Source organism: Belonocnema kinseyi, chromosome 3 (assembly GCF_010883055.1).
Source record: "Belonocnema kinseyi isolate 2016_QV_RU_SX_M_011 chromosome 3, B_treatae_v1, whole genome shotgun sequence".
Taxonomy (NCBI): Eukaryota; Metazoa; Arthropoda; class Insecta; order Hymenoptera; family Cynipidae; genus Belonocnema; species Belonocnema kinseyi.
The window spans coordinates 155,600,749-155,619,809 of NC_046659.1; the positions used below are offsets into that span (position 1 = coordinate 155,600,749).

General features: G+C 30.7%; 1 protein-coding gene across 1 annotated transcript in view; it reads left to right on the forward strand.

Moving 5' to 3' along the window:
* LOC117170078 (IQ and ubiquitin-like domain-containing protein) overlaps nucleotides 1-10,935 on the forward strand; it is a 26,242-nt gene extending 15,307 nt beyond the window's left edge. The window contains exon 6 of the mRNA XM_033356601.1: nucleotides 10,818-10,935. Coding sequence (XP_033212492.1) covers nucleotides 10,818-10,935 — 118 coding nt within the window. The remainder of the gene's footprint in view (nucleotides 1-10,817) is intronic.
* The last annotated feature ends 8,126 nt before the right edge of the window (nucleotides 10,936-19,061 follow it).

A 19,061-nucleotide genomic window follows, 5' to 3' on the forward strand; every position in this document is an offset into this window, starting at 1 on the left:
ATATCTAGTCGGGAGTGGTGCTGACTGAAAACAGATGATTTGGAGCGATTCGCGCGCCATCTGTTGGTCATTTTAAGGACTTATTGAACTACCCTCGTATCTAAAGATTTTAATCGATTTTATAAAATGATTTGGCACGATGCTTTGAGTCTAAGTAAGTATTTTTTCTCTGAGAATTTTTGAACGAATAGCCATCCGATTTGTGTGGGCTAATCGTCCAGAATTCCGGAAAAATAGCCGTTTTGATACAGGTGGTCTATTTGTCCAGCATTCCGGACGCCTAGACACAGCCTCAGCAGAAAACAAAACTTTGGTAATAATGCGATTTGACAATATTATTATATGGAACTTTTTATCTTCCTTGAAATGAGAGTTTCCTAACCTACCACCAACTCTCAAAATACCCTTGACGCCGAGAAAAGGTTATAACGTTCCTAAATTTCCTTTTTATTTTTTTCCCTTTATAACGCTTTTATTTCAGCTTGAAATGACACATGTTGAGATAATTTTGCTAGAGAGTTAATTGTTTCTTTCATTTAAATAGATTTTAAGTGACCACTTTGTCTATTACAATTTTGAAGAATCTTTATTTTGCAATTGTTTGCGAATCATTTGCAATAAGAAATAACTCGAACAGGATGCGAAAAATTAAGATACCTTTAAATATATACTCACCAAGGATTTCCTTTTGAGCTTAAACAAGAGCGATTCGTTTTAATCCTGGTAAGTTAGTTTCTGGCTCTACTAATGGTGACCATTCTTCTTCATTATTGTATAAGAATTTAGGACCAGTCCACCATAACTCTGAATGTTTTATTTTATTTGGTGCTATCCCGCGAGTAAGATGGTCAGCGGGATTGTCACTAGTAGGGACGTGACGCCAATTATTAATATTTGTTAGCTCTCGCACTTCAGAAACTCGGTTGGATACAAAAATTTCTAAATTGTTAGAATTCTTTTGAATCCAACCTAAAACGATAGTAGATTAGTGCAAAGGTCCTTTCTTGGGCTGCTTAGATTGTTTAAAGATTCTAATTTATTTCAATACTCTAACCAACGCAAATGTACTTCAAATCGAAGGGATTCATCCCATTAAATCTTTTCAAGCCACAATTTTTGAAGCAATATTTTAGCGATAATGATGTATGGATTAAAAACTCCTAATGGATCAAAAATTTGAGCTTTTTCAGAAAGTATATTTGGCTTGGTAATCTTATTGGTATTTGAAGAACTAATTGAATATTTTAAATTGTCTAAACGAACTTGCCAGAATAAACCAAGAGTTTTGGATTGGCTATCTTCCGAGAAATTGACAAAATCAGGAGATTCGTTAGATTCTACCATTTCTTCAAGTGCACGTGAGTCGTTAGATACCCACTTTCTTAGTTTGAAACATGCAGTAGATAAGATTTCGGATACCTTTTTTACATTCTCATCAAGAGAAGGTATTAGATTTTTGTAAAATTTGACCCCCCCCCCCCGTATTTGTCAAAGGTCTACGTTTTGAGACCCCCTGAATCCGAAAAACAGGTTTTTACGAATGAGTCTGTCTCTCTGTGTATGTGTGTGTGTGTGTGTCTGTCTGCAGATTTTTAGTTTTTTCAGAATGATAACTTTCGAAAGAATTGACAGATTGGATTAGCCTTAGGTATACTCGGTAAGTGTCCTAAAATAAAGGTCAAATTCGTTAGCCAGCCATTTTGGGTGAAAATTCAAAAAGTGAAAGTAGTTTGAACATTTTTGAGACCACTTTTTTTTAAAATTAAAAAATTGTCTGCACGGATGTTCATAGTGTTTAATCAGGCGAACAATTTATCCTCTTGACTTTTTTCATAAAACCAAAATTTACCAGAGTTATAGCTTTTACAAAATTTCAAAAAACACACGAAAATCAATATTTTAAGCCAAATAAGGCACGAAATGAAAGAAAGTCAAGAAAAGAAAAATATTTGTTTTCCAATGCCCTACAAGATAGTTTAAGCACCTTTTTTATTTTTCTTAAAACATTTTTAATTTAAATTTTGACAGAATAAAAAAAGAATGAAAAATAAAAAATTACATTTTGCGGTTAAAATGTGCAAAATAGGTAAAAAGATGACTTAACTAAAATTGTGCATTTCGAAAAGATCTACAAATTTGTTATAGATAACTTTTTGATAGCATGTGTATTTTGTGTTTTAATCGTGAAACACGATATTAACAATAAAAAATCAGCCCGCTGCGTGGGCTTATTCTCATCACAACTTATGTTTTTTAATTTTCTGATTCGTCTTGTGTGTGGGGTTTCAAAAAATTTACTTTTTTTCTGAATGTTCTTAATGCTATTTTTCACGATTCAAACCAAAAACAGAACTACCAAGAGATTATTCATGACAAATTGATGAATTTTTACATTCTTATCAAGAGAACGTATTAGATTTGTGTAAAATTTGATCCCCCCGTGTTTCTCAAATGTCCACGTTTTGAAACCCGCTGAATCTGAAAAACAGGTTTTTACGAATTTGTCTGCTTGTTTGTGTGTGTGTGTCTGCCTGTAGATTTTTAGTTTGTCAGCACGATAACTTTCGAAAGAATTGACAGATTGGATTAGCCTTTGGTATACTGTTTAAGTTTTCTAAAATAAAGGCCAAGTTCGTTAGCCAGCCATTTTGTGTAAAAATTAAAAAATTAAGCGTATTTTGAAAAATTTTGAGACCACTTTTTTTAAAATTCAAAAATTTTCTGCACGGATATTCATAGTATTCGATCAGGCGAACAATTTATCTTTATTACTTTTTTTTATAAAACCAAAATTTACTAGAGTTATAGCATTTACAAAATTTCAAAAAACACGAAAATCAATATTTTAAGCCAAATAAGGCACGATATGAAAGAAAGTCAAGAAAAGAAGAATATTTCTTTTTTAATGCCCTACAAGATTATTAAAAAAAAGAGTTTTTGGTTTCGGACTGAAAGGGGTGCCGCACATTGGGAAGAAAAATTACTTGTTTGGTTCCGAATAACGTAGAGCCCACAGATCTTCACCAATTTCGACAAAAAAAATTGAAAAAAAACTAATAAGATATCGTAGAGAGTTTTGCAGCCTGATTTTTGAATTATGTTTTCAATTTTTTTTATAAATAAACAAATATGACGAAAGAATGGCCTTTTTTCTATTTTACGTTCCCGGTGCTCGTCAATAACAGGATAATGATTGAAATCGCTTAAGTTGCATGAAATAGCATCAGTTAAGGATATTCCAATATAAGACAATATTAAAAAAATTTGTTATCAACAAATTATTTGTTGAAAAAATGTTTTCTACAATTTTCCATAAATATACTTTTTTTCAAGTTGTGTTGCAAGGAATTGAAATCGAAACAATATTATGTAAACAAATTTCTCTTCTGATTATAATTGTTCATATTATAAACAAATTTAATGTACAAATGCAGTAATCAAGCATTTTCCTACTGAAATATTCGTTTTTTTCTATATCATTTTTTCAATTCGGAAATTAATAATAATTTTAGCAAAAGTCATAATTTGTTGATTAATCTTATGGTTTTTTAAACAAATCTAATAAAAAATGCATTATTTGGGCGTTTCTCGAGAGAAAAATTCGGTTTTTTTACTGGCAGTCTTTTCACTTGGGAACTTCATGATAATTTCAGCAAAATTCATAATTTTTTTATCAATTTTATGACTTTTAAAAACAAATTTAATAAAAAAATGCTAGAAAAAACGTATGATTATGGAAAAACTTAAAAAACATTATTTCAACAAATAATTTGTTTATTAAAAATTTCGTTCTTTAATAATATATATAATATTGGAACATCTTCAGCTAATATTAGTTTACGAAACTTAGGCGATTTCAAAACTTTTCCTGTTATTGACAAGCACTGTGAATGTCAAATAGATAAAATGGCCACTTTTTCGTCATATGTGTTTGTTTATTCATAAAATCAAAGTTTTTTGATCACTAATGTATGGAAATGATATACAAGTTGAGATACAAATTCAAGTGCGAAGCACGAGATACGTGACGAGAATGTATTCGTTAAAGCCAAAGGAGCTTTAACAAACAAAAAAACTCACTATCGCGAAATTACTGTTGTCGATGTTTTGACTTTTAGTTTTAAAAAATCTGTGCACAAGTGTAGGGCATATACAAAGACCGAGCGCGGAGCGTGAGGTAAATATATTATCGAGCGCGAAGCGCGAGAATCAACAGTTGCGCGCTCTAGGTGTGCTCAAACTGGCGAGAGAGAGAGAGAGAGAGAGAGAGAGAGAGAGAGAGAGAGAGAGAGAGAGAGAGAGAGAGAGAGAGCGCGCGCGAGAGAGGGGGAGGGGGAGAGAGATTTTCGACTTGAGAAACAATACAAACTAATTTTTTAGAAATTTATGGTAATTTTTGGTTAAGTTACCAAAATTACCTAAAAGTTCTGGAAATTTTTTGTAAATTTGTAAATTAATTCAAATGAATAGAAATTTAGTGTATCCTAAGCTTTTTCCAAGAAATTGAAAAATTTCTCAACATTTACGAAAGATCGGTTAAATTTATACAATTTTCAGAAATTTACGACAAAATGGTAAATTACCCATAATTTCACATATCTAAAAGTTTACGAAATTTTCGGCACTTTATCGGTAATTAATAGTAATTTATCAGTAATTTATCAGCTAGAAAAATTAGTCTTACTCAAAGAGCGCAAGCGCAGCAGCTAGGCATTCTCTTTTTATAATTGATTTTTACCACGGTTTCGGAATTGGTCACTTCCCGCACGCAATACATGCGTCGAAAATCGAACATTTCGTGCGGGCGTTAGAAAAATAATATTTTTTAGTGAAAAAATAATCTTTTTGGTTTGAAAATTAAAATAATTTTTGGTTTAAATATGAAATATCATATTGCTCGGTGAGAATTCACCGTTTTTGTTTGAAATTTTTTGTTTTCCTAACAAAAAATTCAACGATTTCAAGTTCGGTTGAAAATTTATCTTCAATTGAAAATTCTACGCTTCAGATAAACTATTACACTTATTATTGAGATTTTATATTTTTCAAATACATCACTTTGGTTCTAAATTTAGCTTACTTGAAAATTCCTTTTTCTTACGGTTGAATAGAAATAGTTTAAACTGAAAATCGGTTTCTTCCATTTTTGGTTCAAAATTTATCTTTTAAAGATGAAAAGTCAAATGTTTTTTTAAAAATTTATGTATTTTACGTTTGTCTTACGTAATTTGTGGAAGACCCTTTATAAAATTCTGTACGGCCGTTGTCATTAAGACTTTACAAAAAATGTAAAAACATTTTTTTTGCCTTAATATTATCGAGTTTCTATGTTTAGGTTCGTTTTTATGACTAAAAGAAAAATTCAGAACGGTGAATGGAAATGACAAATTTACTGTTAGAAAACCGGAAAAGTTACTGACAATTTAAATTTGCTTAAAAAAATGAAATTAAAATCTAGAAAAATCGTACCCTTTTAATTGAAAACATTAAAAATTTGAACAATTTTTCATTAACACTTCATTTTAAGAAAATTTTTAATTAAAAGAGTTGTTTTAAAATTCTAAGTATTAGTCATTGGACCTTTTTGAGGAAATTTCTTTTATTTAAAATTTGAATTTCTCGGTTTTTATCAAATCTCCACATTTTGAGAAAATGATATTTTCAAGGTGTCTGGCTGTCTGTCTGTGGCCTGTATCGTGTACGTGCTATAACTTTTGAAAGATTGATTAAATTAGATTTGGCTTTGGCAAATTTTTTAAAGGCATAAAAAAGAATGAGTCCATTAACCAGCTGTTTTGGACGAAAACTCAAAAAGAGCATTCAAAAATTTTTGAAACCATTTTCTTGAAAGATTTGCAAATTCTATATGCGGTTATTTAAAGTATTCGGAAGCTTGAACAATTTATCCTCATGACTTTTTTCAATAAAAAATTTTTGTTAGAGTTGTAGCATTTTCAAAATCCAAAAAACCAAACTGAAAATGAAGATTTTAAAGCAAAAACGAAAGATTTTAAAAAGTCAATATAAGCAAAACGTTGATTTTTGAAAGCCATACAAGAATATCATAACCACTTTTAGATTCTTGTCGAAAAGTTGAAAATTCAAATTTGGATTGAAGAAAGAATAATCAAAAAGAAAATCATAAGTTTAATTTGACGGTCAAAATATACACAATATGAAAAAATGTATGTACTAAAATCGTGCTCCCTAAGAAAATCTATAAATTTGTTATTAATCTATTTTTAAAGGGGTGGAGGTGTGGGGTTGGAAGGGAAGAGAGGAGATAAATATAGTACAGGAGAGGTACGTGAAGTGGATACTGGGGTTGGCAAGGAATACGCCGAGCTATATTGTCAGGAGGGAGCCAGCAAGAACCAGTTTAGGAATTATAACAGGGAGTCGAGCGTGTAAATATGAGGAGAAATTTTTGGAAGAGAGGGGAAGTAAATTGGTTAGGGAGTGTTGGTGGGAGAAGGAGAACATACGTAGTGGTGCACTGATGGAGGTGGAAAGGGAAAGATATTTTAGAACGAATGGATTGCAGATGGATGAAGTTAGCAGAATGCACGAGGAAGGAAGGTATATAAGTTGGTTCAAAAGAATGGCATGGAGAAAGAGAGGGCAGAAGGAGAGGAGAGAATAAGAAAGTCAAGGTATAACGGAAACTATGTGTGGATTATGAAAAGGGAGAGAGCGCAATATTTGTGTAAGAAAGGAGAGCAAGGAAGTCAGGAACTTATAGCGAGAATGCGGTGCGGGTGCATGGAGAAGTATAATAGGTTCTGGCTTTCTAGAGAGAAGAGAATGTGTGAATTGTGCGGGAAGGGGGATGCAAAATTGAAGTATTGGTTGGAGGAATGTGAAGAGGTGGAAAGGAGGGGGATAGGCATGGAGGTATTGTTGCATGAAAGGGGTGACAAAAGGGCAGTAGCATGGGTGAAGGGGGTGTTGGGTAAGACAGAGAAGAAGAGAAGGAAGGAGGAAGAGGAATGGAGAAGGAAGGAGGAAGAGGAATGGAGAAGGAAAGATTGTAAATAGGAGAGGAAGTAGATGCAAGAGAAATGTAAATATTGTAAATAGTAGTTGAGTATTAGGTGTTAGTCGCGGAGACAGGGGCTGGTAATGCAAGGCATAGCGACAAAAGAGCGAAATGCGTGCGAGGCGAGGCGCAGCGAGGATGGTTAGGCTATAGGAGAGAGCGGATTAGTTATAAGGTGTGGATGGATGGTACTTTGTAAGACGTAGTTGTAAGAACATTCTGTAAAAGAATGGAAGTGTAAGCAAGTCAATTTTTTAAGGCCAGCAGGTCGAAAAATATACGTTGATCTATCTGTTTATTTTGAAAGGGATGCGTAGTTTTTGTTTCATTCGCAAAAGCAACATTATAAATAAAAAAAGGATATGAAAAAATGTTTTAAAAATTAAAGCTTTTAAAAGGACTATGAAAGCACCTTTTTAATAGGAAATTTTTTTGTAATTTAACTATTTTACTTAAAAATGAAATATTTTGTTAATAAGTAAAGTTCCTAAAAAAAATTCTTTAATTCTTGTGAAACTTTACAAAATTCTTGAAAAATCTTTACAAGTTTGAATTATTTTTTAATTGTTTGAAAACTTCTGAATATCTCTTAAACTTACTGAAAATTTTTCTAAAAAATGTAATATCGTAAAATTTTTCTTTAAAACCTTCTAAAATATTTTAAGAAATTTTAGGAAATAGTTTGTCATGTTTTAAAACCTTTTTCAATTTTTTCCTGAAGTTCATTTTTCAAAATGATAAATTATTTAAAATTTTCACACGAATGTAAGGAAGATTGTTTCTTTTTTTCATCTCGTCAGACCTCCTAAGCCATATGGCCATTTTCAACACATGGACCATTTTCAACTCTTGGCAGGAGGCTGAGGATGCTGGTTTATACCAGCCCTGTGCATCTGAAAACAAAGTGGCGATCCTTTAGTGTGCTAAGTTGGTTAGTTCTTAATATCTTCAGCGCGGCGCTAGTCGTCCCATCACTACCTGTTTTTGCATTGTAAGCAATGGGAGTAGACCACTTTTTTTTAATAAACAAAATGTTATGTTCGTAAAAAAAAAATCGAAATGAAAAGAATGTTACTCATTTTCTATTTCAAAACAATTTTCCAATTGATGTATATAAATGCTCATGGAAAACATGAATTAAAACGTCACCCAATTAACTTGGCAAAGTGAAATATTAGATTTGAATTTGAATAAAAAGTTAAATATGATCCTTTTTAGATCTGAAAACGCAGCAAATAATATTTATATCAATAAAATATGTAAATAGTTTTGTGAAAAAAGTTTTAATAGTATACAAGTTGAAACTTAAGGCCATGTGACGAGAGGGTCACGTGACCAAACCTGGTCTTTGATAACTTTTTCCCAACTTACATCTAAACGAAATGAGGTATCGATCTCAAAGTTTAGGAAAAGAAAGAGGAGGTAATAAAGTCCATGTCTCTGCTTTGTTCTGGTGGAAATTTTGAGAAATATTTTTTTTGTAGAAAATACCAGTGGAAGTTTTCTTTCCAAACTTACGTCCACACGGAATGAGATATCGTGTTAAAAATTTGGCAGGATACATAGAAGGTATGCAAGAATTTGTCTCTGGTCCTAAATAATCAGAATAGTGAAAAAAGTTTTTTTAAATTTCTATTTTGGAGAAATACTGATCGTGCTGTCGTCAAACCCTACAAGAAATTTGCAATGTTGTTAATGGGCTAGTTATGAGGTTTATATTTATCAAAGTGGGACAAAACAACAAAAATCGCTCACGAACATTATGCAACAATAATGAAAAAACTAATGTTTGCACTTAAAATGCAAATAAACATATTTGGTCTGACATACGTATCAGTCTGGTATCAGCATTGTCAAAGCAGCACTAGCGCAGCGAGTAGACAACTTCGAACTTCTAGGGTCTGTGGGTAAAACAGATTGCATGATTACCGTAAGAGAATGTTAAAAGTCAAACTTCTGCTGTAAAACCTAAATGTGTCCGTCGATAATCATTACTTGCATAAATAAACTTTTTTCTTCCTCCAACTCTTTGCAAGGCCACAAACGATCCTTTATTATTTATTAACATTTCCCGAAAAAAATTTCCGCGTTATTTAAACTTTTGTTTTTCAATATGGGTGAAAAATATTGATCTTAGGGCTGACTTGATCAGCTGTTACACTCATCACATGCCCTTAATATTTTAGGGCTTAGCGAGTACTTACATTATTGAGTATAATGAGAAAAATGTAATTGAAATTGAAGTAAATTTGTATTCATGAACAAATAGCATAAAATATGTAAAGAACATTAAAAATAGTTTATTGAATAATTGAACTTGTTGAAAAAAACAAACTATTTTTCAGAGGACCAAATATAAATTATAATGTTATAAAACGTCCAAGATGTAAATATATTCAATGTTTTAACACCTTTGTTTTAAAGACTTAAAAGGATATAATAATAAAAGAGAGCAATTAATGAAATTAATTTTTTTATTTTTCACCGATTACTAAGTAAAATGGTTTCAAATGCAAATTTAGTTAAATTAAATTAGAAATACATTCCATCCATTGTACAGTGGTGCGCATAAGTTTTGGGCCAAAGACAGTTTTGACTATATCTGGTGAATAAAAACAGTTGAGAAAAATTGAATGTGTACAAAATTTCAGTATTTTATTGAACTACAAAACTAAAAATAATGGGCCACACTTACCACATAGGTTTATAAAATAGTTAACGTTCATAAAATCAACAAGAAAGTTATTATTCCGTTGCTTATTGACTAATAATTTGTAGCCATACCCTTAGCAGCAATTACAAAATCACTTCGTGGAGGCATTGAATCAACTAAGCGTTTAACATAGTCTTTCGGTATTTTTTCTCATTCTTCCTGAAAAGTTCGCCATAAGTCATCCTTGTTCAAATGTTTCTTCGTTCCAACATTATTAGATATTAGGAACTACTCAACTTAGGACAGTTGCGGGGTCAAGTTAAAATCTGAAATATGGAGAGATGCACAGGGCTGGCTTACACTAATGAATTTTCAGGTTAAGTCCGGAGGGTCGCCACCTATTATATTATTTCTAAAAGCTCAAGATTCGACCTTAGGGCGGGAAAAAATCCACGTTTGAACAAGACATCAAAAGTAAAGACACTGAATTAATTTTTAAACCTCATACTTGGAAACTCGCCTAGATTTTTATGGTTTGTTGCTATTTTGCCGAGAGACTTATGAATAATTCGTACTCCTCGAGCGAAGAAACCATCTGGGGTTAAAGTAATAAAAATCTTAGTTTCGAAACGAATGACTCTGCAGTAGAATCCCAAGATAGTTTCTCATAAGAACGTCGTTCGTATAAACTCGCGAATTGCACCTTTGGGTCTAGGCGGATATAAAAGAGGAAATGTGTTCACGCATAAAGTGTGACTTTTGAATTCGAGTGCTTCGCTTCAATTCCAGTTATCACTCTTAATAGTTCCCCTTTTGCTATAAAAGTCAGAAAATCTGTTTCTTATCGTCAATTGTTGAATCACTTTTCCCTTTTATGTCAATCGTATTTTCAGTTCGTAGACTCAGAGATGTTATTTGACAATATAAGTGATAAATAAAGATTCAGGCATTGAGGCAGAAGACCTTGTGCCCTATAAATTTGCATCAGTCAAAACTGCATGATCAATTCAGTCATTTTGGTATTAATTTATTCACTTATTAGGGATGATTTAACCAGTAGCTTTCACGGATTAAATAATCAATTTTATCCCTTTTTAAAAGTAATGCCGCATTTTATTTTTTCAGAAATTTAATCACAATTGAAACTCAATTCAGGGAATCTGGAAGGTATTATTTAATTCAAAATAACCGAGATTTCCAACCAACTTTGACAGCAGAACGTTATGAAAATAGGATCAAATAAGCTGTATTAAAATAATTATTGCAGAATAAAAAAGATTTTAATATATTTAGTATAGTGTGTCTCACCTCTATTATTATTAATATGCAATAATACTTTTCAAGTTCATTTATTCACTTTGTAATTTTTTTTTTCATCGAATTTTTTAATTTCTTTCACTTTTCAATTAGAGTGAGGTTATAATTAATATCGGAATCAAGTATTTTTATTTTTTAGCAAATGTTTAAAAAATATTAATTTAAACAAATCTTGCAGCTGGGATAAAAACAAATATATAAGTAATTAATATAATATTAACAATATTTATATTAATACAAAAATACTTATAAAAGGTCCCTATTAAATAATTATTTGATTAACAAAATGATTCTCTTTGATGTTTATTTATCACTTGTTCATAATTATTATTTAAATACTGGTTTTTTATTAAGCTTGATGAATTATTGCCACTCTGTAAGCAAAAAAACGTTGAAAATTCAGAAATTTCAGAAAAAATCGCAAATTTCTAGGATTATTAAAAATTAATATCATTGAAAATAATAGTCAATTGTTTGAAGAATTATGTTTATTAATTTTAATTATTACCTCACTGTAATTGAAGAATGGACACGAAATTGAACATTAAGAAAAGCTGCTACTATCTAGCGTAATTCAAAGTAAATATTATTTTAAATAATAATAAATTGTTAGAACAATAATCTTTGTAAACTTGGATTAACTATAAGCTCACTCTAATGAAAAATGGGCAAAAAGTGACACATTTAACAAAAAACCGCATCTTTCTAGCATTATCCAAATTCTATATTATTGAACATAATAATAAATTGATTAAACAATCACCTTTGTTAACTTTTACTAATTATTTCTTTACTCTAATTGAAATGTTGACAAATTAAGACAAAACCTTCCATTATAATATCTAATAGAGGGGAAAATTTTTGCTATAAACAATAACAAATTAGTTCAAAAATTCATTTAAATATTTAAGTATAATAATACTAATAATAATAATGATAATCATAATAATAATAATAACATACGAGCCTCGGTGGCTCATTTGGTTAGACACTCGGACTTCACCTCAGAGGTCCGGGGCTCGATCCCTGAGCCGGTACCTCTGGAAATTTTTCAATGTACCTTTACCGAGGTTCTGATGGTTAGGAACCCACTTTAAGCTGTAGGTCCCCCCATCGTATACTTGACTGCAACCCAGTCCGTCAATGATGGGGTGAAAACCAGGATTTGTCCAATATGTCCGGGCAGACTGCTCTCATCAGATCACTTGATTGCATTATAAAAATGCGTCCGTGACTGATGATATATACCGGGACAGCCCCGTGCAAAATGATCAAATAAAAAAAAAAAAATCCAACTCTAATCAAAAATGCCTTCGACATGTTGGACAGTATAAGCCTGTGACAACATTTCCACACAGAAATGTTTTTTATAATAACAGATCTTTATTATGAACCCAGTCTACATAAAATTAAATACATAGAAGAAGATGGACAATAGGAATATAAAAGGTAGAGGTTCAGCTCAAGCTGCTTGAGAATAATATGTTATACGTTTGGAACACTTTTTACGAAAAGTAACTGCGAACAAATTATAATTAGCGCCAAAAAACTCGCAAAACACACTTAGAGTGGTAAAGTTGGTGTAAATATAATTTTTGTGAAAAAAAATGTATTATTGGTATGGATTAGAGCAAATTCTGATGGAGGAAGGTGGATGGGAGGAACATGAAAATTGTAGGCAAAAATGATTAATGTATTTTTAACCAGCCTAATGGGACCCTTTGGAATTCTTTAATTTTTAACGCTTTAAGTTTGAATTGATTAGTTTTCAGAATTTTTAGGAAAATTACACTTTCGAGGTTCGCAATGTTTAAAATTTTTTAATTTTGAGATGTGAAAATGGCTACCTTTTTGTTGACCGAGATCATGGTGGAAGCGGAGTGGAATGGAGATTAAAATGACCTTAAATCATCAAACGTTTTGTAGTAGAAATTTTTTCACGTTTAAGTTTTTCAATTAAAAATTACTTTTTTATTTTAAATGTATTTCTATAATTATTCAATTATATAGCTTTATATATAAAAAAAGTTTTCATTTTCATCGGTGAAAACGTTAGTGATTTTTCTATGTCATAAAAATTTGTGTAATTAATTTTAAGCAATTTAAAATTTTATATTATCAGAAGATTAGACTTTGAAACATTTACAATCAAGAGTTTAAGTTTTCAAATTATTCAATTTTGAACGCAATTAATCACAAATAATATAAGTTCAATTCCTTTTAATTTTATTCTAAAAATTGTCTTTTTGTAATTTAGCTAATCTAAACATGTTTCCAGCGTATTGAAGAACAGCTCAGGGAAACGGTTTTGAAGATGGATCTTTTCTGATTGGAAAAAAATCGCATTGGGATTACTATGTTCAACTAATACATTAATCTTAATTCGTTTTTCAATATCAAAAACGGTCTTGAGAAAGAAGGAAAGTAAAAGTCGACTACATCGTCAGGCTCTGATCGACCAAGCGGGTTGCCTGTGGCAACGTCGGATTTTAGGTTTAAGCTTTTGAACGTTGAAAGCTCTGTTCCTACTGGCACGTATTAAAACTGTTCTCGTTTTTCGTTACACCTACGTCACACTACTATTACTTCATCCTTTTCACCGATTTTTTAAAATGAAAAAACCTGCGAGTTAAAACCCTAATACCTCGTATTGCACCTATAAATAAAAACCCATTACATCTCGTCGTCCAATGTGAGTAAGCATAATTAATTTTATATCTTTGACGCAAATTCTTTTTGAAATTTTGTCCATCGTCTCGTATTTCTAGAATTTATTTTTAATTAAGGCTCAAGTTCAAATGAGAAACTCGATTGAAACTTTAGTAACTAGTAACTTTAATTTGTAGTTTAAGCGAACATGAGATTACACAGTAAATACTTTTCTCCATCTGATTTCTCATCTTGGATGGAATAATTTCCAAGTGTCCACCCCCGATTTACTTAGTTCTAATATATGTTTTAGGACAGCAAAAAAAAAGAGAAATAAGTTTTTTGTTAATTAAATTTTGACTCGTTTTTCACTCTTCTCCACTCTCCTTCACTCACCACTCTCCAACACTTTCTACTCTCCTTCACTCATTAATCTTCTCCACTCTCCAATATTCTCCACTCTCCTCCAATCTCAGTTCTATACTCTACATGGTTTTTGTACTTCCTACCATCATCGTCCGTATTTTCCTCATCTACTTTCTCCTACTTCACCTCTCACCAACTACCTTCTTTCTCTCAACGACTGAATTTTCTCCCCTCGCTTCCCCTCAATAACCAACCCTTCTCTACTTTTTCGCCCCTGGCGTTCTCTTCATTATTACTCTCCACGTTTCCTCCACCTTATCCATCCCCAGCTCTTCCATGCCCCTCAGTCCCTTCATCTATTAACCCATAATTCCATCCCCTTCCTACTCTTTACATTTCCTTTCGGAATAATTTTTCTCCAATATTTAACAAGAGAATCCTGGATCAATCTAAAAATGTTATATCCCTTCCTCACATTACTCCCTTCCCCGCCGATTGAGTCACGCCTACCCCGAAAGGGAAATGGCTGAATGGTTGAATAATAATAATAAGCATTCCTTAAGTACTCTTTTTTACACTACCTCTACCCTCCTGTTACTACGTTCCCCTGTCATCGCCTTTTCCCACCCATCCACGTTTGAATTCCCTCCACTCGCTTCCCAATCTTCTTGTATTTCCTTTCCATTAATTCCCTTCTTATCCTCCTCTCATTACCCGTTCTTCGTCCTCACCAGGCCTCAAGTAACCTCTACTCCTCTCATCAACTCTTCTCTACTTCCACTCCTTCCAATCCCCTCTCACCCCTCACCATCCCTTTTAGGAAGAAAAGGGAGCGTTCATATATTACGTAACGTTAAACGTTCAGGGGGGGGGGGGGGCTATCTTTGATACGCCCATGTTAAAGTTACATCAGAAATAGCGTTACGGGGGAGGTCGGGTTGTAAAATGGTTGAGGAAAATGTTACGTAATATATGGACGCCGCTAGAGATCCTCACGGGATAGTTACTCAACATTTGTTACTCAAAATCTGATTAGCGTCGCTGTACAGGAACTAGTTAAACTTTTGGGAGTTTTGATCGTCATGAGTTAGCGCTGTCTTAAAATACAAATTTTATTTTTAAGAGGATTTAATACAGAATAAAGACAACACTCAAGTAAGAACATTATTAGTTATTGGGAAGGTTAGTCATTAAGGTTAGGGGAAAATAATATTAAGTTTGAAACACATATACTTCCAAATTTTCATAAACTAAAGAATTAATACAAAATAAAACTATTCGAACTTTTCGCGCCCTATGAAAATATCAAAACTCCGGTACAGCGGCGACTATTGGGAGGGGGGCGTGTCTGAACTCTCCCTAGAGGATATCTGAACGCTCCCAAAGTACGAAAGACGGAAGGACACCCGAACCAAATGAAGGACGGTTTGGATATAAAGCCTCGATTTTACAAAATTTTTAATTGTAAAACTTAGAATTTGCATTATTTGTAATGTTTAATTTTCAAAATTGTAAACACTTCATGCTTAAAGCTGTATAAATAAAATGTCTTCAAATTTGATGGTAAACCTAAGCTTTCTAAAATGAAAATTTTTAAATATATTAAGCATGAAGAATACAGAATTCTTCATTGTAAAACTTCTAACTCTCATAAGTTTTTATTATAAATTGTAAAAACTGAAAACTCTTCAAATTCAAAGATATAAAATTGGAAGTTCTATAACTTTAAAGAGTTACAATTAAAACCTCTTTAATTTTAAGAACATATGAAATAAAAATGTTTTAATTTTAATGAGTTTGAAGATCAAAAGAAAAAGTTATCAATTCAAAAAGTTGGAACTTTTCAATGTCAAAGATTTACAGTTCCATTTTCTCCCATTTTAAAGAGTTACAAGGGAAAATCCTTAAATTTTGTAAATATAGAACTGCGAATTATTCAATTACAAGATTTAAATTTCAAAGATAAGTAATTTTCAACATTTTTTTCAGTCTTAAAAATATACACTTCAACATTTTACAAATATAGAATTACAGAATTTTTAATTGTGAAATTTAAAGGTTGCATAAATTTTTGTTTTTTTTTTGTCCAAATAAAAAAATTCTCAATTTTAAAGATTGACACTTCAAAGTTCTACAATTTTTAATGAAAAATCAGAACTCTTGAATTTTATCGATAGTTTAATTGTAAAAGTTCATGAATTTTGAGGACTTTGGGAAGACCAGCCAATCTTCTAAATAACTGAAATTTTGGCCAAATTAAAAAATTTTTAATTGAACATTTTTGAAATCAAAAATGATAAATTTTATATTTAAAAGCTGTACAATTTAAAGTTCTATAATTTGAAAAGTTAAAATTGAAAATTCTTGAATTTTGAAAATATAGAATTGCAAGTTATTCAATTTTCAAGATTTTGATTTTAAAGGTTAATTAATAAGATTATTAAATTCTGAACCTTACTTTTTAGTATATTTCAATTTTGGAAATATTGAATTGATATTTTTTCAATCTGAATAATTTGCAATTAAAAATTCTTTAATTTTGAATATTTAAAATGAAAAATTCTTCAATCTTTCTCGTGTTAATATGTGCTCAATTTTATATATTTGAAATTAATAATTTGCAATTGTTAACAATAAAAATGACAGCGCTGATTGATTAAAAAATTCTTTTAATTAATTAATTGCTTCTCAAATTGAAGTATCCTTTAAGGGGAAAAAATTAAAAATATTAAAAGAACACTCAAAACAATGTCTGGTTAAATCAACCAGAATTCTGGTTAAATATGGCCTTACTATTTTTTTCTGGTTATAGTATCCAGAAATATGGTTACATTAACCAAATCGCATGGTTAATTTAACCAGAATTCTAGTTACTTTAACCGGAAAAAATATTAAGGGCATATTTAACAGAATTCTGGTTGATTTAACCAAAATTTTTTTTGAGTGAAATAAAAGATTATTATTATTAATCAGGAATTTTTCGTATTTCCAGAAAAATACTTGGAGAGACGATTTCACCCTCTAAGTATAAAAACGGAACAAAATAAAAGGGCGCCTGGGAATCACTTCTCGTCAGTTAACACTTGCTCAATCTTTGTTTGACAGCGCTTGATTAATTAAATCTTAACTGTTGAAAAAGAGAAAATGAAATTTCCCGCTTGGTTTATTATTTCAAGATTCTCCCTGAAAAACATATCGCTGGCGAAGTATTGCCGTGAGGGATAATCTCTGCTAAGAGAGTGGCACTGACGCGTGTCAGGCTAGAAATGCTTGAGTTGGGAGCTTTCAGATGTTGGAAAATTATCACGTTTCATAATTATCCCACTGCTCTTGTATAAGTCCAGTGTCGTATAATGTGCTTTCAGGTGGAGAGCTTCTAAAGAGAAGAGTAGTTTATCTGATAACGTGTGTTGCACTTACAATCAACTTACCTACTTGCCTCTATTTCAGAAATAATTAATCTCACTTCCCTTAAGAGAGAATGCCTTTTATATTCTAATTAATTAACTAAACTTGCAATTTATTAGCATTATTTTCATGATGTGGAAATATTGTTAGACACCAACGAAGGATATTGCTAAAATGATTAAAGCTGGAATTTGCAACAGAGTTTATTTCAAGTATTATTATTAACGAATCACATAGCGCCATTCACAAACTACTTGGGGGGGGGTATTTTTTATACGCTATCTTACATACGGGGGGGGGGCGTATGTGGTAATAATCACTCCCTACGAAAGATAGTTCAAAGATTGAGAATCACTAAAAACAACAAAAGATTTTTTATTCAATATAAATATTAATTTAACGTTTAATTATTTGGTTTAAACTGAAACTGTTTGTTTGGAAATTCTACAATTTTGAAGAAAATTAGTTTTTTTATTCAAAATGATTATTTTTTAAATGAGAATTTAACTACTCTATGGTAATATTTGGTTCGAAATTGAGTTATTGTCTTTCTTCTTAATTAAAAATTGGTCTTGTCCGATAAATTTTGTTGTTGAAAATTTAACTATTTTGTTGCACATTTCGGTTTTAAAATTCATATTTTTCTTGATAAAAATTTTATATTTTTAGTTAGAATTACAACTTTATTTTAAAAAGGACCTATTTTGTAAAAAAATTTACATTTTTGGTTGGAATATTTATGGTTTTTCATAAAAAATTTTTAAAAATTAGTTAAGAGTTATATGGCTTCAATATAAATAAGTTTTTATTGTTGCATATGATATTTTTAAGTAAACATTTAACTTTTTGCTCAAAAATTAACTGTTTGGTATATCATTTTTAATATTTTGTAGAAAATTAGTTTTTCTAAAATGTTTTTTATATGAAAATTTAACTATTAAATTTTTGGTTAATTATTGAACTGTTTAATTTAAAAATCAAAGAATTGATTGAAAATAGATTTAAAATAATAAGAATTGGACTTTTGGTAGAAAATTAATTACCTCGAATGAAAACTTAACTAATTGATTAAAATTCATATTTTTAGTTGCAAATGCGTCTTTTTTTCACAAAATTAATCTTCTTGATTGAAAATCCATCAATGTATTTAAACATGTGTCTTTTTTGTTTAAATTTTAATCTTGATATTTAAAAATGTAATTTATTGTTTGAAAATTCGTCTTTTTGGGTTGGAATAATAAATAGTAGATTTTTTGTTAAGAATTAATATTTTTAATTTAAAAATTCAAATATTTTGTTAGCAGTTGAATTTCTTTCTTAAAAAATTGTTTTTTTTTGGAGGTTCAAAATTCATAATTTTGGTGGGAACTTCATCTGTAGAATAGTTGTCTGTTTGTGTAAAAAACCAACAATTTAGTTTTATTCCTTGCAATTTTGTTTAAAATGGAAATTTTACTATTTAATTTTTTGTGAATTATGAAAATTTTTAGTTTGAAAATTCAAATATTTAATTGAAAATTGATATACAATATTGAAAATTCGTCTTTTTGGTAGAAAATTGAACTAATTGCTAGAATTTCCTTTTTTTAGTTAAGGATGCGTCTTTTTTAGCAAAAAACTTAATCTTTC